This window comes from Seriola aureovittata, chromosome 22 (assembly GCF_021018895.1).
Source record: "Seriola aureovittata isolate HTS-2021-v1 ecotype China chromosome 22, ASM2101889v1, whole genome shotgun sequence".
NCBI lineage: Eukaryota > Metazoa > Chordata > Actinopteri > Carangiformes > Carangidae > Seriola > Seriola aureovittata.
The window spans coordinates 13,547,839-13,567,172 of NC_079385.1; the positions used below are offsets into that span (position 1 = coordinate 13,547,839).

At 40.8% G+C, this 19,334-nt stretch overlaps 1 protein-coding gene across 1 annotated transcript in view; it reads right to left on the reverse strand.

The window, feature by feature from the left end:
• Positions 1-3,048: 3,048 nt before the first annotated feature.
• The window catches only part of tmtc2a (transmembrane O-mannosyltransferase targeting cadherins 2a), a 55,945-nt gene continuing 39,659 nt past the window's right edge, over positions 3,049-19,334 (reverse strand). Inside the window, exons 4-12 of the mRNA XM_056367708.1 lie at positions 18,887-19,001; positions 17,980-18,065; positions 16,953-17,137; positions 16,632-16,710; positions 15,416-15,537; positions 12,709-12,790; positions 10,735-10,849; positions 8,538-8,601; positions 3,049-4,934 (exon numbers count right to left, since the gene is read on the reverse strand). Of these exons, the coding sequence (XP_056223683.1) occupies positions 4,731-4,934; positions 8,538-8,601; positions 10,735-10,849; positions 12,709-12,790; positions 15,416-15,537; positions 16,632-16,710; positions 16,953-17,137; positions 17,980-18,065; positions 18,887-19,001 (1,052 nt within the window). The 3' untranslated portion in view covers positions 3,049-4,730. The remainder of the gene's footprint in view (positions 4,935-8,537; positions 8,602-10,734; positions 10,850-12,708; positions 12,791-15,415; positions 15,538-16,631; positions 16,711-16,952; positions 17,138-17,979; positions 18,066-18,886; positions 19,002-19,334) is intronic.

The window sequence follows — 19,334 nt, forward strand, 5'->3', positions numbered from 1 at the left end:
TTTAAGGACTTCACATAATTGAGGCAGCGCTAAATGCTACAGCTTTCAGTCGCTTACCAAAGTTAATGTTTCACCTTGGCATTGCAGAACATTTGTATAGTTTATGACCATTATTACTATTTCACTTGATGCACTTTAATAGCATGTTGAACTATTGATAGCCTGTTTTTCTTGTTTTTGTTTCATACCCAGTTGTATGATCCATAGGGTGAGTGATCGACTGCATGTGGGAAAAGTATCTAAATGTGAACTTCACTACATCTGACGGAAGCCTACAACCATCAGTTCAGAGGTGATTGTTTGGTGCCCAGCTGTTCATTTAAACCACATCTAATGTCCTTGAACTTCACTTTGCTAAAACACCAAGACTTAAGGCACCAGCCATATGGTTCCCCTATTCCCACATGCTTACCTTGCCAGCGTAGTGAAAGGAAGTCTTTCATCTGTCCTGGGCCTGCCTGACTTCCTTCCCTATAGTCTAGTTTTAGTATTTTACTTTACCATGTTAGGTGCAGGTGTTGCTCCCACCATTAGAGGTCATTTCTGCCGGATATGGAACGCCCATTCACAGATGTGGCCACGTGCGACAAACTTTGATCTCCTGAATGACAGAGGCACTTTACAGTTAAGTTGGGTGTAAGGTTGAGTAACAAGAATACGACTGATTTCATTAGTTTTCTGGAACAGAGGATCCTGCAGGCTGTTTACCCCTGGGCACCACTCCCTGGCAAGAAGAAGAAGGTTATCAAAGTGTTTCCTTATTGGGTGTCAAGCTAATGTGACCTGGGAAATACAGAGGAAAGATGGGGTCGTGTGTATGACTATAGAGGCTCTGTGTCTTTTTCTCCAACAATAGACAATAGTTGTAAAACTGTGGTTGTAGAATTCCTTTCAGAAATGTTATAATCCAGGTTTTATGAATTTTAGTTTATTATAATATGTTTTTTTTAATTATGAAAGGAGGTAATAATTTTTGTAATTAAGTTAAATATTATATTATTTATTATTCCAGCGAAATTTCCACCAGGAAAAAAGATGCAATATTTTGATGCATATTTTTTTTATCATTATATCATACTTCATTGTATTAAAGCTAAGAAAATCAAAATGATTTGCACAAACTCACATAGAGTGCAACATTTAATAGCCCAGTGCACATTCTGTGTATGTGGCTTTTTTATTGGCATGATATTGGAGTTTTTGTCGATGGAACTGTTTTCCAGAGCCAGGCCATCATTTCTCAGTAAACTACTTGAGATATTTGAATTGGTCCTATGGGTGAGATGGACAGATTTGTGATGAGACTTGCAGATGGTGTCTCAAAGTACGCTTCTTTCTATGCATAACAAACACATTTTTTTGAGACAGAGTTGTTATTATCATTACATAACAAAATATGCCTTTGCGGACATATGCCAAGCTCCACCACAAACTTTGAAATGTTTGAAACTGGGACTTGGAGTTCTTGCAAGTCAGTAAGTGAGTCAAGTTTGATATCTTCTTAAATATTCCCGGCCTGGTGTGCTCAAAGTCTGGCGTGTCATTAGAAACTCTTTGATCTCTGCTTGATCAGATGATGTCAACATGTTGAGTTTGTGAATCGACCAAGTCTAATTAGTGGATCCTCCCATAAAACTGAGTGCGTGTGTGTCACATAGAGAGAGAGGGCGAGAGATAGGCCTGCTATTCTGTTACGTTCAGTATCTGACACAGATGCCCCCAAATGAAACCAAGACTAGGTAACAGGACTGGAAAGAAATTGGTTCCTTTATAAACATGTTTAACATTTGACACACGAAAAAAATATATTTGGTAATCTCAGATCAGGAAATCAACTAGACTGCTGCTACAGTACACACGACACTATTCTCACTGCAACATACTACATATCCAAAGCAGTCAATCATGCTCTTCCTGCTCTATTGCACTAATTTTATGCCAAATTTAACTTCATGCTGCTCCTGTTGCTATGGTGTTTTATATCCCAGATTGCCTGCAAATAGCACTATAAATAGTACTGTACCTTGCCCTGCTCCTAGTAACTCTGTTTGCCATTCATATCAGCTGTTTGTCACATCTGTACAAATCAGTTGCAGGCAGTGTGGGACCTCAGCCGTACTTAGATCCTGAGAACCTGCTCCTCTACAAATTTGCCACTTGTTCTAGCATTAATATCCTGAGTTCATATTTAGGTTTAAGCTCAAGTTTGTGTCCTGTAAGCTATTAGGGCTGCAAAGTTAGTTTATATTAGCTCTTAGGCATGTAAACATCTACTCTCTTGAACACAGTCTATGGAAGCAAATCTGTCTCACCAGATTTTTGCATTTAAAAGCCTGTGACATTTTTTGACTCTGAATTAAACTCTTGAAATCTTCAATAATTATCATTTCACTGTTTTTTTTTAATGTTCATTAATTTAATGTGAATGTGAATTATACATATTCAAGTTGTTCAAATTCGATAGGCCAAAATCAGATCCCAAAAGTCGAGTAAAAAAATCAGATTCAACATCTGGGATACCAAGGATAAGCAATGATTCTGTCTCAAATCAAACCAGCCAATCAAGTTACACTCCACTGGTCATGTGACATGTTGAATTGATGAATTTTTTTCACTCTGAGTTTGTGAATATTTAAAAATAACAGTGAAATGAGTCATTGAAAATTTTAAGAGTTGAATTCAGTCAAATTCACACGATTTCAAATGTCAAAATCTGGTGAGACATTTTTGCTTCCATACAGTCCCCATATTTTCCCGTGACGCATGGAGACTCTATGCCATACCTTTGTATTATTTGGTATTACCATCACTCCCCAAGTATCTTTTGGGCATTTACAGACAGAGGAGAGATGACAGGAAATGAGGGAGAGAAACAGACTCAGACTAAGCCACGGGGTTCACCCTGTCACTCCTCAATCAATGGAGTGACTGGATCACAGCCAAATGTCAGGTCTGTACATACACTGTATTCACATATATACATTATATACATATATATCCATGGTCTGGTTGATATTGGATGACATCACTCTGGACGCATCACACAGCTGAGAGCAAAAATCATGTTTTTATTATGGAAAAAGTTTCACTTTTCTTTACAAAACACAACACATTTTCAGCTACACATTTTCTATAATTTAACCAAACATCACAATCATCAAAAACATCTAATATCATTTTAAGAAGCTCTCTCTGTGTCACAAAACCCTTTATGTGACAGGAATCACAACCTGATGTCCCTGAGCAGAGAGAAAAAAATAACAACACATATAATAAAAAACATTTTTAATGTCATTGTCATGTTGCCTATTTTAGCCTATCTATTTGGAGGAACAAGAGTGGGTGGGCTAATATGACAGTGAAACGGCACAGTGTTGGCTTTTTCACATAAAATAACATTTTTTTAAACGTATTAATAAATTAAATTTGATCATTTGATCACATGAAATGAAACATCTTCATTTGACACAAGAAACACAACACATAAGTGACAACACTTCTTGCTTGGCACGAGAGGCGTAAAGACTCAGTACAAGCTTTGGCACCGCTGAGGAGTTTTCTTATGATCTGTTTACATCTTTACGGTCACAAGCGTCTAAAATGCACCTGGTGCAAACCATCTTCAGTGACTCACACAACAGAATGTGACTGGATACACGTTACGATTTAACCTGTTCTTGGTACTTGGTGGGAGAAATGTACTATAGAGCACTGTGTTAGAGGGTAGTACCTGAAGATGTCTCAGCACTGGCATGCCTTTAATGCTAAGTATTTATTATGTTAAGAGTAAAGGTTCAAGGCTAGATCACCCTGACAGAAATTAATCAGGGATTTTATTTTATTTTTTATTTTTAAAAGAGGACTCCACCGATTTTGCAATCAACAGTTCAGCAAAAGAAGTTCTTCCTTTCTTCCTTGTAAAAACCTGGTGTCTACATCACCAGTAATACAACTCGACCACCAACCGTTCGGTGGGATATTCATGTGTTTTATGCTCGCAGTGGCTAATGTAGCCTTGAGCTGTGAACCTCAAGCAGAGATGAGGAGCGGGCTGCAGAGGTCTGGTAAGCTCTTTCTAACCTCCCCAGATTTTTTTGTCATCTTCAAACCCAACTGATGCTGATTGAAGTGACATCACTTGAGGTTTTTGCAGAGCTCTGTCTGGAGCCACAGAAGACTTTACACAACTCTTTTCACATATGCAGCAGTTCTGCCCAAGACCTGCAAACAGACTGATGTGTAAAATCGGAGGAGTTCTCGTCAGTGTTGACAACTTCAAAACCCATTCAGCAGAAATAATTTAAATACTTTTGCTACATCCTCATTCAGATTAAGTGCTCTAAAACCCAAGATTTCCATCATAGCTCATATTTAAGATCTTCAATCTCAACGTATTTTTTTTGGACGTTGCAGTTACTTGCCTTTGACTTCACTGTATAATTTAACTGAGCATCACATGATAAAATGCTATACAAAAGATGACATTAGTTTTAGTAGTTTGAGCCATCGTATAGTACCAATGGTGACGCATTGTTTGGCTGAACCTGCCCCTTCAATCCCAAACGTGCCGAGCCTCAAACTGTCTTCCACAAGCATCACAGGCCACAAACTCGAAAGGAGTTGTCTTTCCTGTCTTGTACAGAGAGCTTTTAGCTTCCAGCTCTTTCCTGCTTCATTCTCTGCAGGACGCTTCATCACCACTGAGGGAACAGTGCAGCGACTCTCTCTGTTCAAAGGTCGCTCTTGTGCGTCCCAAGCCCATGCTTAGTCCTGAGTCCCTGCCTCTCCATGATGTTCCAAAGCTTGCGCAGGTTGGACTGGGTAATGACATCATCTGGTTTGAGCTGGAGTGCACGCAGGTAGTTGGCCTCCGCTTCGGGAAGTTTCCCATTCAGGTGGAGGATGGCACCAAGGTTCATCAGAGCAGCTGGGTACTACGAGAGGGCAAAGGGTCAAACAGTAGAAAAGGAGACTGAGTGGTGCATAATGCTATAATTATAGAGATGTGAGGTGTTGAGTAACAGGATCACTTGTGGCAACTGTGTTGACCTTGAATTCATCCATTCGGGAACTATTTTAAACTTGCCCTTCTCAGTTCGACATTGAACACAGTAATGTGAGACATTAATGCATTTTAGCTAAGTCTCCATGTTTCCTATGATTAAGAGAATCAAATATGCATCAATTTTTGCCCCAATGAAATCTCATAGTACAGTAGCAGGCATGGCCAAAGACAAAGTACATCCTTTGACATTGCCGCAGTGAACAAAGAGGTAGCTACAGGTTGTGTGTGGGCGAGTGTTAAGTATTTTTTATCATATGAATGAACAAACCCATTTAGAGTTGTGTTTCTGGGGTTCTATTTAACAAAATACCATCTGGTCCTGAATACTTTACCAGCTATCAAATCCAGGTCATACACACGACTCCCAGCAAGACATAACAAACACACCCAAATGTCATCCTAAAAGTCATCTGCATCTCATCCCCAAGACCTGGCCTTGTTCCCAGCCCTGCGTCCTCATTGCATGACATATGCTTAGCAACTTGGCAACTAATTCACAGATTTTGTCTTCACCATCACAAGTGTTCGTCTCTTCTTAACCCTGATGTTACACTCGTCTACATTCCACTTCTTAAGCAGTGTTAAAAGACAAGCCGTGAGGGTGAGAGTTTGTTTTTTTTTTCATCTAATGTGACAAATGAATGCATTTGGAGATGGAAGATTTCCAGCAAAAGATGCTGGAAAATTAATGAATTAATGCAGTTTTACAGTGGGAGGAGCTGCTGCACAGTACTATCATTCCTTTTTCTTTTTTTTTTCCTCACCTAGTGCAACAAATGAATGTATTAAGCAGTTTCATTTCAAAGCACTTCAAAACCTTGCTCTGATTTTTTTTTTTTTTTTTAACCACTGAGGAGCTTTGTTAGCAGCAGAGACATACTAAGCCAGATAAATGAAGGTCCCTTTGTCATTCTAAACAACTGGGTGAGACACAATACACAATCTGGACTAAATCACACCAGAAGGGATCAGGGGACATTAAAAATGGAGACATGTTTACATGTGTTCTGTGTATATAAGAAGGCAGCCAGCATAAGTCAGTAATTCTTTTTTTTTTCCGTGTGTCTCTTCTGACTGAGATTACTTCTGAGGTTGGGTCGGGCTTGTTCGCAGAGATGAAACAGATGTAAGCTCTTGACCTTCAGTGAGTTGGATATACAGTATTTCTATGTATTATTTAGTGTTTTTATGATAAGATCTGCCTCTGATCTTCAGCTTTTGAGATGCACCCTGCCCTATGAGCCAGTGTGGACCATAAACACACCAGCTTAAGTTAGAATAAAAATATTGGTAGTAATAATGGTCATGTATTTACATTCTGGAATTACCTCCCTGTATTGTAGTTATCATTGTTAGTGGTGGAGTCCGTATATAATCCAGAATTATTTTGTTTATTGCTTTCTCTCTTGACACTGTGCCAAGTTACTGCTGCTGCTTCAAATTAAAAGCTTTCAACTGATTGTTAGATGATGAGCTGCAGGTGACAGTCTGCACACCTGCACACTCCTCAGCGCGGGAACCAAGTTTACCATGCCCTGCTGTTGTGTAACAAACTTGCCGTCGTGTGCTGCATGACTCCAGATCTCATTTGCAATTACTTTTGACTGACTTCATTAAAGTGTGTTTTTTTTTTCTGCTTTGTAAACAGAGACACACCCGTTTGCTCTTCTACTGTTTTGCTATTGTATTAAACCACACTTGCTGTTACCACGGTAACCACAGGTGTTGCTTAATCAACCAAGACTAAAATATTTAGCATTAATAACTTTAAACTAAAAACAAAACTGTTATTCCAATGTGAGCTCATCATGACCAACATGCTGAATACCAACTGCTCATTTTCCACTTTGCCTCTTCTGCTCAGACAACACAGTTATATGTGGGATGAAGCTCTGAGTGCTGTCAATAAAGTGTTTCAGTCTGTGTAAAATGAAAAACTCCCTGGCACCTTCCTCTGGAGGCACAAGATTATTGCCTTTCTCAGCACGTAGAGCCAGCGCTGAATCTTTCATGACCTGAAAGCTGCTGGATTAAGTTGATATTTGAGAGACTGTCATTCACTAAGCAGACGTGTGCAGGGAAAATGTCAAAGACAAGAGGCGCTTTACTTGTTACAAGACAAGAGAAACCTTCAGAGTGTCTGAATGTGCACATGAAGCCTTCCAGACGGAATTATAATGACTGTGACTTTGAGGTACCTTATTTTTCACAGAAGTAAATATAAACACAGAGCTTTCCAAATTAAAATGGACAACCAGCATTCTTCTCCTCTATGTTTTACTCTGCTTTTAAGGCTTAAATGGGATATGAACAGACAGGCAGACCTTATCTAAAAAGAGCCAGATACTATAAAGCAGTGATCCCAACCAGCATTTATCCCCAGGGGGATACTCGCAGTGTAGTTGGGGGTACGTGGAGAAATTGTAGAATAGCTCCACTAATTTGAAGAAAATTGAAATAAATGCCAGAACACAGTGTGTAGCATTGAGAGTGTGTGAAAGCTAGTTAGCAAACTAGAAAGGAAGGATAAACTGTTAAAGCTAGCTAGCAAAGTAATGGATAAATGATTGAAATAATCCTTAAGATCATTTCTTAATTCATAAACTTTAATAGTGTTAAATAACATCCAGTTTAGAATAAATTTGAAAAGAACACATTGGAAGATGAGGGCTGTGAAGGGGTGCTTGAGTTCATCTGACAGGATGGCTGTGGGGTTACGTCAGACAAAAAAAAAAAAAAAAAGTTTGGAAACGCTGCTATACAGGGTGTGGCAATATAACACTGGTTACCCCAGTGAAGGGCATGAAGATGAAAGTCTAATTCTCTCTCCTGACTGAACTGGCAACATAAATCACAGAGCAGACCGTCACTAGGCAGATTAACATGACAAATGAGTGCAGGAAGCTCCTTCTCAGTCTTGTCTGAAAACACAGGGGTTTCTATGACTCTAAATTAGCCGCTCCCAGACCGGTCCACGCACCCTTTTTCTTTCAAGTGACTGATTCATACAAGGCAGAAACAGGACATAATAGCCCCCCAGCTTCCTCAACCGCATGTGTTGACATGGTATCGCATAAGGCTCTGTCTGTTTAACTACACTGTGATGATCAAGTGTGTACTCTGAAGCCGAATGTGTGACAGTAACCACATTTCTCTTTGGGATGTTGGTGTTTGCATAAGCACATCGAGGCACCGGTTCACAGCCGTGAACTATGCACAGTTTCCATTTTATATTCAGTTCAGCTCTATCACTGTTCGCCAGGAACAACAGCACTATAACATAATGTCAGAATGATGGGTAATACATAGTATGTTGTAAATGGAATTTACAGTGAAGGCGTGCGTGCGTACATGCGTGCGTGTGTGTGTGTGTGCGTGCATGCATGCGTGTGTGTGTGCATGCATGTGTGTGCGCGTGTGTGTGTGCATTTCCATGATAAGTGCTAACAGGCTCACCAGTCCAGGTACTTACATCTGGTCTGAGGCTGGCTGCTCGCTCATACTGCTTCTCTGCTGCCTCATTTAGACTGGCCTGCCTGAAGAGACAGAAGAACAGAGGGCAGGCAGGGAGAGTAAAAAATCTGCACGTAATAACTCAATTTATATGAATAATACTGCACTACTAAAAACGACTGATAATTGTACTCATTCATTTTGTACAGTACAACTAATCACATGAATTACTTTAATTACAGTTAGCCGTTCACTAACTGTGTTAATTGGTGATGTTACTGTTCATTTTCATTGGAATAGTCAGATTCACTGCATGTTAACCAAAGTTGTATAAAGCATATTGTTTTCATTTAAAGCCTCTTCCCTACAGTGCATTAGGCTTTATCACAGGAGATAAATTTCTGACTCACCAGTGTGTCTTGTATGTGAAGGTGGCTCTACTGAAAAAAAGAACTGCCTGACTACTTCACACTGCCACATTTTCTTTCACGTGAAACCATCTCTCTTGTGTGTTTTGCATTTCTGTGTGTTTGTCAATATCAATGGGACTAACTCTTTAAATAACAGATTACATAACATAATATAGCTAAACATAATATAAAAAATTTGTATCTTATTTAGCAGGTAACTGCAACAATCAACAAGATTCAAAATGTGCAAGAGTAATCCTAGAAGGCATATTCATGTCCAAAATAATTATACTTTACACACCATGATGCATGGATAGTGATAGATTATTTTCTTTAAATCATGATATCATTTTTATTGCATATTTATTGACTAGCTAATGAAATCAAATTCTGAGAGTTATTATTACTATTAACATACAACTCTTTCACATCAAACCGTTTAATATCTTGACAGATTTCATATCCTTTTGGCCAATTTGTGTCTAATTTCTAATCATGACATTATCTTACTCTTTGTTCCTGCAGACAAAGCTAAAAACATGGACTTATCTTATTCAGTAGTCTCTGAATAAACTAGCAGGTACACACTGTAATATGGTAGCCGATGGGTGGTACAGCTCATTTTTTGACTGCAGCAATGTTTAAATGTTTTTGAAATGAGCTTGTAAAATACTTTAGCTCCTAACAGAACCATTAGGAAACAGCGTCAAGTGATTCATTTCTTTGGTAAGTAGCTGTGAAATAGCTGATAATGCAGTTTACAGTTCATTTTGGGGCAACGATTCACCACATTAGGCAACAGTTAATCTGCTCCGTACATTAGATTTGATCAACTCTAAACAAAGAGTCAGGAAGTCAGGTTAAAAGAAATCTTAAACATCTTAAACATGCGATAAAAAATAAATAGATATTGTTGAATCACTCAGCACATCACCATCACTGTATTTACATGGCCCATTACATTTTCATCCTGTTTGTGAGCAGTCAATGTAAAAATTTGCACTTAAAAAGAAGCCAAGATTTCTAGCTCCCTTTATTATCAGTGAAGCAGCTTTATCCTTAAATCCAGTTAATGACAGGTGTGTGTCGCATTTATTAAACCCTAATCCTAATCCGTTTGGATTCATGTCACAGAGATTCTCAGCAGTCAGACCAGAACACAGCGGAATAATCTGTCATTTAGATTTACTCCTAATGTTTCCAAGAGCAGACCTCAGCCAAACCCTGAGACTTTTAACTTTTTACAAATCCTCTGTGGTGTTGCTTTCATGGTGGATGCTAGAGAGCAGTAATGACTTTTCCAGATATGTAGAGCAAAAAGGAATTAAGGCATATTGCTCCAATATTCCCCTCAGTTGCCGGGAGTGGAGGACATTTCCAGTCTCTTTTGACACTTTTTAAGACTTATAAGATGTCTGTGCACGTGCTTGCCAAACTTTAAGGGGAAATTCTCCTATGGTTTCTTTACAATCCCCACAGTGAAACATCACCATGATGGACTGAAACTGTATTTCTGTTTATATATGTAATACATATTAGCTTTTATGGCAGCTATTTCCAAGGAGAGGACATTTACTATATTTTATAATGCTAGTATAATTTATATTTCAAAGATGGTTATGAAATGGCAGAGGTACAGAATAAACCCCACAAATTGTGAAGCAGCACAGCAGCAAACTCTGGATTTCAAGAACCACAACAATTTCTTGAAGTAAACGCTCAGTCAATTTTCTGCACGGCATGCTTTTTCAAGTAGGGAAACTCCATTTTTAAGCGGTGTTGTTGTATGTCAGCGGTTTAGCCAACCTTAGCATGTGAGCGGCACTGAAGACCACATCAAACTCTGAGCTGTCCAGCTCCGCAGCTCTCTCTGCCATCTCTGCAGCCTCGCCAAGACGAGACTGCTCCAGCAGAAACTGACCTGGAGAAACAGGAAGTGTGCATGTTACCAGGGTGCAGTAGAAGTTCTGTTTAGTAGTTTGTTTGTTTTTTAGCCATGCTAGTTACATGGTTTTAGGGCTGGTAGTCTGTTAGCCTGTTGGTTTGTTAGTCAGTCCACCACTTTAGTCCAGACTGAAATATCTCAACATTAGCTTTAGCAACATACTAACACACTAAACTAAGATGGTAAATACTATGCTTCCTGAAAATCAGCATGTTAGCATTGACATTGTGAGAATATTAGCATGCGGATATTAGCATTTAGTTCAAATGTAGAGGTGCTAGCATGGCCATAGACTCACAGTCTTAGTTCCTTATAAATAGAGGTGTTTTGTTTGCTTTTTTGTGCTAAGAAAAAGATTCATAAAAAATATTAAACATATTAGTTTTAGACTTGTGTTATAACAAACTGACAGAAGTGGTATTCAAGGGAACAAAAGCAACGACAGGCAAAGATGGATGACAGGAAAACAAAGGAAGATTAATGGAAGTGGTGAAAGGGACGAGCACCACAGGAAATGCAAAAAAGGAGGCAGAGAAAGCGAGGGAGAAGTGAGACAGTCAGAGAGCGAAGGATTGTTGTTTTGTTGGGCAGCGGCTGCGATCACAGAGGAGACGGAGGTATTTTCATGTGTTTTCCTGTGGGAGTCTGGCCACCTGGTGTGGCACCCACGAGTGCTTGCCGCAGTGGCTATAAATTAACAGGCGAGCCCGGCCGCAGATGTTACTGAATGTGGGATGAGGGGAATGTGGGGAGGCTCCACTGAGGTGTGTGTCCGTTGGCTTTCTTATACTGAAAGCTTTTGACTGGGTGCAGCCAAAGCCGACTATTCAGAACCGGGTCGTATGAGGGACAGTTTGCATTAAAATGTGTTACTGTGAACAATGGCAGGAAAGGGGGCCTTGCCTCAGCTATCACCCTCAGTGTCCTCACTTCCTTGCACGATCTCATGTGTACCTCTTTGTGTGCGCATCCGCTGTGTTGTAATGTGGACAGATATCATCGCTCTTTACACACTCACACCTGGAGCTCATCCAGTGAACCTAGTGTAGCTAAAGCAGCCAGATTTGCGATAAAAGGAGAGGACCAGACCAAATAAACATCACCTATAGCAAGAAGCTACAAGATAACACAGAAAAACAGAAAATAGTCAGATAGGCAGAGAGAGGGAGAGACCGTAAGAAGGGGAAACAGCTCGGTCCAAAAACAGCAAGGCACCCCTCGCCAGGGAGAAAACTAAACTCCAAACCCAAGATATGAGCGCAGAGAAAGCACCAGGAGGAATGGAGAGAGATAAGGAAGAAGAGAAAGGGACAACGCACAATAGTGCTTTCAGCAAGAGAGGACAGATTTCATTTCCTATGAATATCCTGGAGATAGCGACATGGAGCGGCAAGAAGCCTGTTCCTCCTCAATGATATGAAACGCAGAATTAACAACGGCGCAGGAGGAACGTGGTATCATGTGTTACGAATGGTAAACAGTGTATCCTGATCCTGCCTCCTCACTCAGATAAACATAGCATACATGCCTGTTTGTACGTGTGTCTGCCGCCATCTGCAAAGCGTGAGACAGCTCCGACACTCCCAGCACCGATACCAACAGTAAATTAAATGACAGGGCATTTCCAAAATCATTTTTTTTAGGAAACGTGACAAAAAGCAGTGACAGGTTTACATAATACATATATTGAATGACTTTAAATGAAATTTTCATTGCTCTGTAAAGCACATGAGACATTACTGAGGATAGAGACGTCCATATTTTTCAGATTTGAATGTTCATTTTCACACGGGCTTTGTTAAAAAGGGTTTACAATGTCTATAATCTCTTCTTACCGTAGTGCATGTAGCAGTTTCCTTTTGTCGGGTCTAGTTGAACAGCTCTCAGAAAGTACTTCTCTGCTTCTGTCTTCTGCCCCTGATTGAAAAAAGAAATCACTGTTTACACCTGATATTTCACTTTTGTGAGAAGATTTTTAGAGATGACACATGGCACTTTTTTGACCTACACATTTTTCTTGAACACTCAATCCATTCACAGTAGAGATATACCAGATTCAAAGCACCCATCACAACTCAGAACCAGATGCTTGGATGACAAGGAGGGGAAGGCCAACACCGAGTAGGGCTAAAGAGGTGGTGTAAGACCTCAAGTCGAGACCTCCACCAACCTTGGACCAAAAGGGATGTGGTGTCCAGGTGTGCACCAGGACTGCTCTCAATAAACAACTTTGCACCTAATTCTCAGGCGTTAAAGTGTTTCTTAGATTCAGGACCGTTTCTGCAAGTATATGTATATGTATAGTTGTAGTAGTAAACTCCTGAGCCAAGTGTGACTATGAAATAATAATGGAAATTATACTGTATAACATAAGAAGAACATATTGTATGGCTGGATACTGTAAAGCTGAGCATCTTGCGACACCTGATATTTTACTGTATCTGCTATGAATTGTGCACTGACATGCATCAGTTGAGGCATGGTAACCCTGCTGTTAAGTCTCAGCAGGAACCTGATGCTCATAAAGAAAACAGTACCCTCCTCCCATGCCTGTCCTTTAAAGAAAAACCTCTGTAGGTGTGTGTGTGTGTGTGTGTGTGTGTGCGCGCGCGCGCACCTGCAACCAACCTGAGCAAGATATTGCTTCTATGCATGAGGCTCAGTTTTCTCCACCTCTTTTCTTTCATGCTTCAGCACTGATTGCTTCCACATTGCCATATTGGACTTGCCATGCAACAAGAAATGAGAGGACTGGGCATATTAGGTTTGCTTGATTACCTTTTTCCCGTGCCCACAATCGCTCTAAATGAGTGAGGGAATATTGGGCCTGTATGGCTTATTTCACATTTTCTTTGGCTCTTTTCTCTTTACATTCAATTAAACCTTTTCCCCGGCTATCCATCAGAACTGAGAGTAGAGTTGTTCAGTCCAGTTCGGCTGGTGCAAGTCCTCATTTAATAGACTCATGAAAAGTCAGATTCAGTTTTTTAAAGCCCTATGTAGTCTTCTGTTTTTGAATTACTAAGCAGTCCTCCACAATGAGAGGCAGCGATTAGCATTAGTGCTGAGTGTATCTAGATACAAAGCTGAGGTTAAACGCATAAATCAGCTTACTGTTGACTGGCCAAACAGCACTACAGCACATGTTGGGGTGAACCACAGTACAAGACTTCAGTTTGACCTTTCCTCCCCATGCCTGTGCTGTTGATTGACTTCGGCAGGACAGCCAAAAACGTAGCTGATGGAGTTATTCAATAAGGAAGCAGAGTAATTGCATTATAAGTCTGTCCACTGGCCCATTGTCCAGGGTCCATCCAATCTCCTGTTCCTTAAGCCCTGTAGTAGTGGAGGGGGGCCTCTCTGTGAGTCAGGGCCCTGCATGGATCTGGAGCCCCGAGCCTGAGGGAGCACAGCAGATGTCCAGCCACACCGGGCGACTCTAATCTGAGCCTGTGCTTTAGGCTTGTGTGTGTGTGTGTGTGTGTGTGTGTGTGCTATGTATATCTTCAAATCTTTCAACAAAGACGGGAAATGATCAGAACTAAGGTTTAAAGCCCATGAAGGTTGCAGCTGCGAGTGTGTCACAGGACAGCGCAGCAGGTTGGTTGCGTCTTCCCCTCAGTACCCGAGGCTGTGGAAGCAAAGGGGTCAAACATCTCTAGAGAGGTTGCAAAAGGGCAACCGGTTCAGCTCCCACATCTAAACTTGACTCAGCTGTGAACACATCTGCTGTCACATAAATGTGTTTTTGTTTTTATGGAAAGGGAGAGGCGGTGGGTGGACAGGAAGTGTGAGTTTTTCCTGCAGAAAAAAAAAGAAGAAAGAACATTTGGGAGAAGTTGGGCAAACTTGTGTGCCCTTGATGTTCTCTGACACTCACACATATATACATATACAGACACAGTGAGGGACAGAAAAACACACACATAACCTGGAACTCATCCAATCGCAGAGAGATAGCTTTCATCTACACCAGACAAAACTCCCCATGACCGCGACCTTCAGACATCAGACATGAATTTATGAAGCTCCTTTCTAGCTGTTTGGCGTCAGTCCTGGATCAGGGTCGATCCAAGGTCACCCAAGAGGTGTTTAATGCAACATTTCTGTCTTAATTTCTCATTTCACACAGAGTGATCCTCCTCTCATCTATTCGACTAGTGGTGCTAGAGGTCAAACACTTTATTCATGAATGCAGCAGAGTTCCTGCTTGACGTCTGATCCGGGGAGAGGGGCGTTTGTTTAGCATGCACCTTTCAGAGTCAGAAGCTCACACCTCATAACAATTATCGCAGGTCTTCAGGCTCCGCTGGGGAATCGATAGGATTGCTTCACCTTGCTGCAATGTCCCATAAGTCACTCAATATGCATTATTCATCACTCCACTCTGCCACTTCAGGCCCCCTTTAATTACACTCCACCAGGTAGTTAACCACGGCAATCGTTAATAAGACAATGCTCGGTCTTGTTTCATGCTTCTTCCTCTCTCTGTGTGTGTGTGTGTGTGTGTGTGTGTGTGTGTGTGTGTGTAATTGGACTTACTATGATGGACAGGAGTTTGCCATAAGTGAGGTGGGCAGGGATGTGGTCAGGCTTGGCCCTGAGGGACTCTCTGTACCAGTGGCCTGCTTCCTCCAGCCTGTTCAGCCTCATGTAGGCCTCTCCTGAAACAGATCGCACATCAGATTTTTTTTTTTTTCTTGTAATAATGATTAAAAAACCAAAAGACTAAATTTGCAATATCCTGTTTAGAATTGTGAACTATGGCTGTTTTTTCTTTATGCATTTTATTATCGGCATACTGCTCACTGACATAATTTTTTCTTATCTTTTAATTAAGAAAAAACGTTTATTCATGTTAAAATATTTGATTTTCTTATTTGACTCTCCCTTCCCTGGTGCACGGACAAATAGTTATTATTAACAGTGTGTTTTCTAACAGGTGCAGGACAGATAAAGTGCCTTGAACTCTGCATTCCTCACATGCTGAATAAACCCCAAACACCGTTTTCTCTGAAAGAACAATTGTTGTGTTTGAAACCCTGTGAGATTTTGTTTGATCTAACGACACGCTGTTAGCCCCTGGGGTAAAAACGACACAAGCTTTAACAAATATCCCCCTGGACATCACTCTGATATAAACACTGCCCTCCTTCAACCCCTCCCTCCATCTGACAAAACACACTTCCTCTTCTCCTTCGGCTTGTCCGAGGAGTCCATGCAGACATCTCCCTGCAATCTCAACTATGCCGTCAGGATGAGCTTCCAATAATGTAATTAGCGTTACAATAACAAAGAGAGGGATGTGATTTATTACATGGATTAGCTTCAATTCTCCTCAAGAGGACACAAAGTCTGTCCACACATTTCTGAGCCTCGGTGCTGAAATCCAACAGGTGGTTCAAGTCCTCTGAAGGTTTTTTTTGGCAGCGAGTTCATGTCAATTTGTTTAATTCAATTCAAAGCTCAGATAAAGTGGAAGAGCAACATCTGAAATGGAAACAAACATGTAAGATTCATCACTGAAGCTCAGGCCAAACTTGACCCAGGACCACACTGTTGTTATAAAAGCACAACGCTCACAGCTGATGCAAATTTAATTACATGCACCATGTGGTCGTGTCACCTCATCAAAATGCATCAAATTAACATTTCAAAGCAGGTATCAACAAGGTAGTGAATTTTGAATCGTACAATTGCAGCAGGGGTATTTCAAACAAAAAGATTCAGGGTGAAACAGGCTCTGACAGTGACTTACCCATCATGTTGAAAAGGCTGTGTGGTGCAAACTGTCTGGGCATTTTCTGCACCGCTTCCTTATAAACAGACAGGGCCTCCTGCAGTAGGGGAAAAACGGTGAACTTAGCAGGTCCAGTTTTGGTTTAGTGTCAGCATAATGCAGGCTTTGAATTTTATTTTGTGCAAAATAAGCCTCACTATTTACACAGTTGCGCTCTCAGACCTAAATCACAGAGGTTTTAGTCTGACATCAGAGATAAGTGGTTAAATCATGGAATATTTTGTTCCCAGTCTGACACTTTCATTTCAGCTGCTGGTCCTGCGAACTACAAACACTAACCTCCTGCTGGCCCTGTTCATGGAGCAGTTTTCCTAGGTTGTACAGGCAGCTGGTGACGGAGCTCTTGTGGGCGTGGGGGTCCTTCAAGTTCTCATCAGGAATGTCGGCACAAGTAAGGAAGGTGCGTTTGGCCTCTTCCAGGTTGCCCTGGTTCATCAGGATGATTCCTGTGTTCAAGTAGGCCGCTTTGACGGAGAGAGAGAGAGAGAGAGAGAGAGAGATGATGGTAAAACATGATGGGTAAAAAAAAACATTCAAAACAAAGACACAAGCACATTAGAACCTGCTGTTGCTTGCACATTCACTGACACCAGACACCAACTAAATCTAGCTTTATGAGGCTGTTAAAGGTTTTTTTTTTTATTGAATTATGGTCAGTTTACTAACACAAGAATGCTGTTTCATGCACAACTCAAACTTATTGATAAATATCAATATATGATATATCAATAAAAATGTTTAATTGAGTATTTAAGAACAGGGAAAGGTCTTTATACAGTGGATAGTTGGGGAAGATGGACATGCAATAATATAGCCAAAAGGAAGAAGACAAAAGGGCAAAGGCAGTTAAAATTACCACTAGAAAAGTAAGTAAGAAAAAGAAATAGAAAATAAATTAGGCCGAAGAGAGATTAAGCTATAGGGAAGCTAGGAAGAACTGAAGGTTATCAAGCAGAGTGGAGACCTGCCCTCTCACAGAAAATTCTCCTTGCTACAGTAAATGACATGTGAGCACTCGAGCGTTACATTGAATCTCATCATTTCCCCTTCAAGCTGAAATGGCCTGAATACGGCCTTCTGAATGTCCGCGTGACAAAAGAACGTGTAATTCACCATCAAAATTGGAGCACGATGGTGATCCAATAAAAGATCCTTAGCTCATATCTAATTAATCCAAACAAAAACTCAGCCAAACCAGAGTAACATGTGAGAACATCTAATCGCCGATTACTCTTTCCCTCTTCCTGACCACTTGATGTATCAGCTACAAAATCTCTCTCTCTTTTGTTTTTTGGAGTTTACTTACATGCCAGTGTTGGCCGACTCCCAATGGCCAGTTTGTAATAATGCAGTGCTTCAGCAGGACGCTCATTCTCCTGCAGCAGCAAACCTCTGATACACACACACACACACACACACACACACACACACACACAAAAATAAAAGCAAAAATATGAGACATTTTACAACACCACCGACGGCAGAGCAGAGGATTTGTCTTGCTGTTTTAAAGCTGTGAAGGCAAAAGCGAGATTTGACCAAAATTACAGCAAGTCAAATTGATTTTTAAGAAATAAAAACACAGCAGCTTCTACATCCCTTACCAAAAATACCAAAGCATTACCCCAATATACCATCCATCATGTTCAAATAGCAACTCTGTTTTTTAAAGAACACCAAAAAAAAACCCAAAAAAAAAACCCATCATTCGGTTTTTCTTTCTCTCTATGTTGCTCTGCCAGCTTCCTGACACTCGTAACTTGAGAGGGAAGAGAGGACTGGGGAGAAAAACAGTGTCAGCATGAGAGCAGGGGACACGGGTCTGCTGTGAGGGTTTGGTGCTTTTGACACCTTGCGTTGCAGGATTGGAAGTGGCTTTGTGTTCTCCCACAAGCCCTTCAAACCACGACTAATCAAATAAGTAGCAGAAGGTAGAAGGAGAGCCACCTGGGACACAAAGTTACTTCCTCTTTGCCTCACTCTTGCATCATGCCTTGCTCTGTGTCTCACTTGCATCTTTCCTCCTGTATTAGATCTATTTTTTGTTTTTCGCCTTCTCGTCTGTCACTCTCCTCTCTCCGTTCTTTCTCTCAGCCTTTCTTGTTCTGCCGCTGCCATCTCAAGTGATGGATGGGAGGAATCAGAACTCGTTTGTGTCAAGACTTTGCAAACAGGAGGAAGGAGGAGGCGGAACGGGCATCTCCAACACTTACAGGTTATACAGCATGTCAGCCATGTTCCCTCGGTAGTGCAGAGCGTTTCTGTACGCCTTCTCCGCCTCTGCCATCTTGCCTTGGTTCTTCAGTACGTTCCCCAAGTTTCCCCAGGCTACGGGAGAGGTGTCAGTCAAAAGTTGCACTTTCAGTGGAAAAACACAATGTTGGTTTTCATTTAAAAAAATACTGTTGTTGCTGTCATTTAGCCAAAATAATCTGCAACCAGCTATCTAAATCATAAATAATTGCCATTTACTTGTATACATGGTTTTACTGCTTTACATGCTTTTAATGTCAGTGAAATAATGTGAAACCACCATAGAGAATGTCTATAGTGTTGTGCGTCCTCACGAGCCAAGCCAGTAATCACTCATAAAGACATTGCCAGTGGTCAAAACCTCCACAGGGCACCTTAAGTTAGGGAATTAAAGAACAAACTAATTAA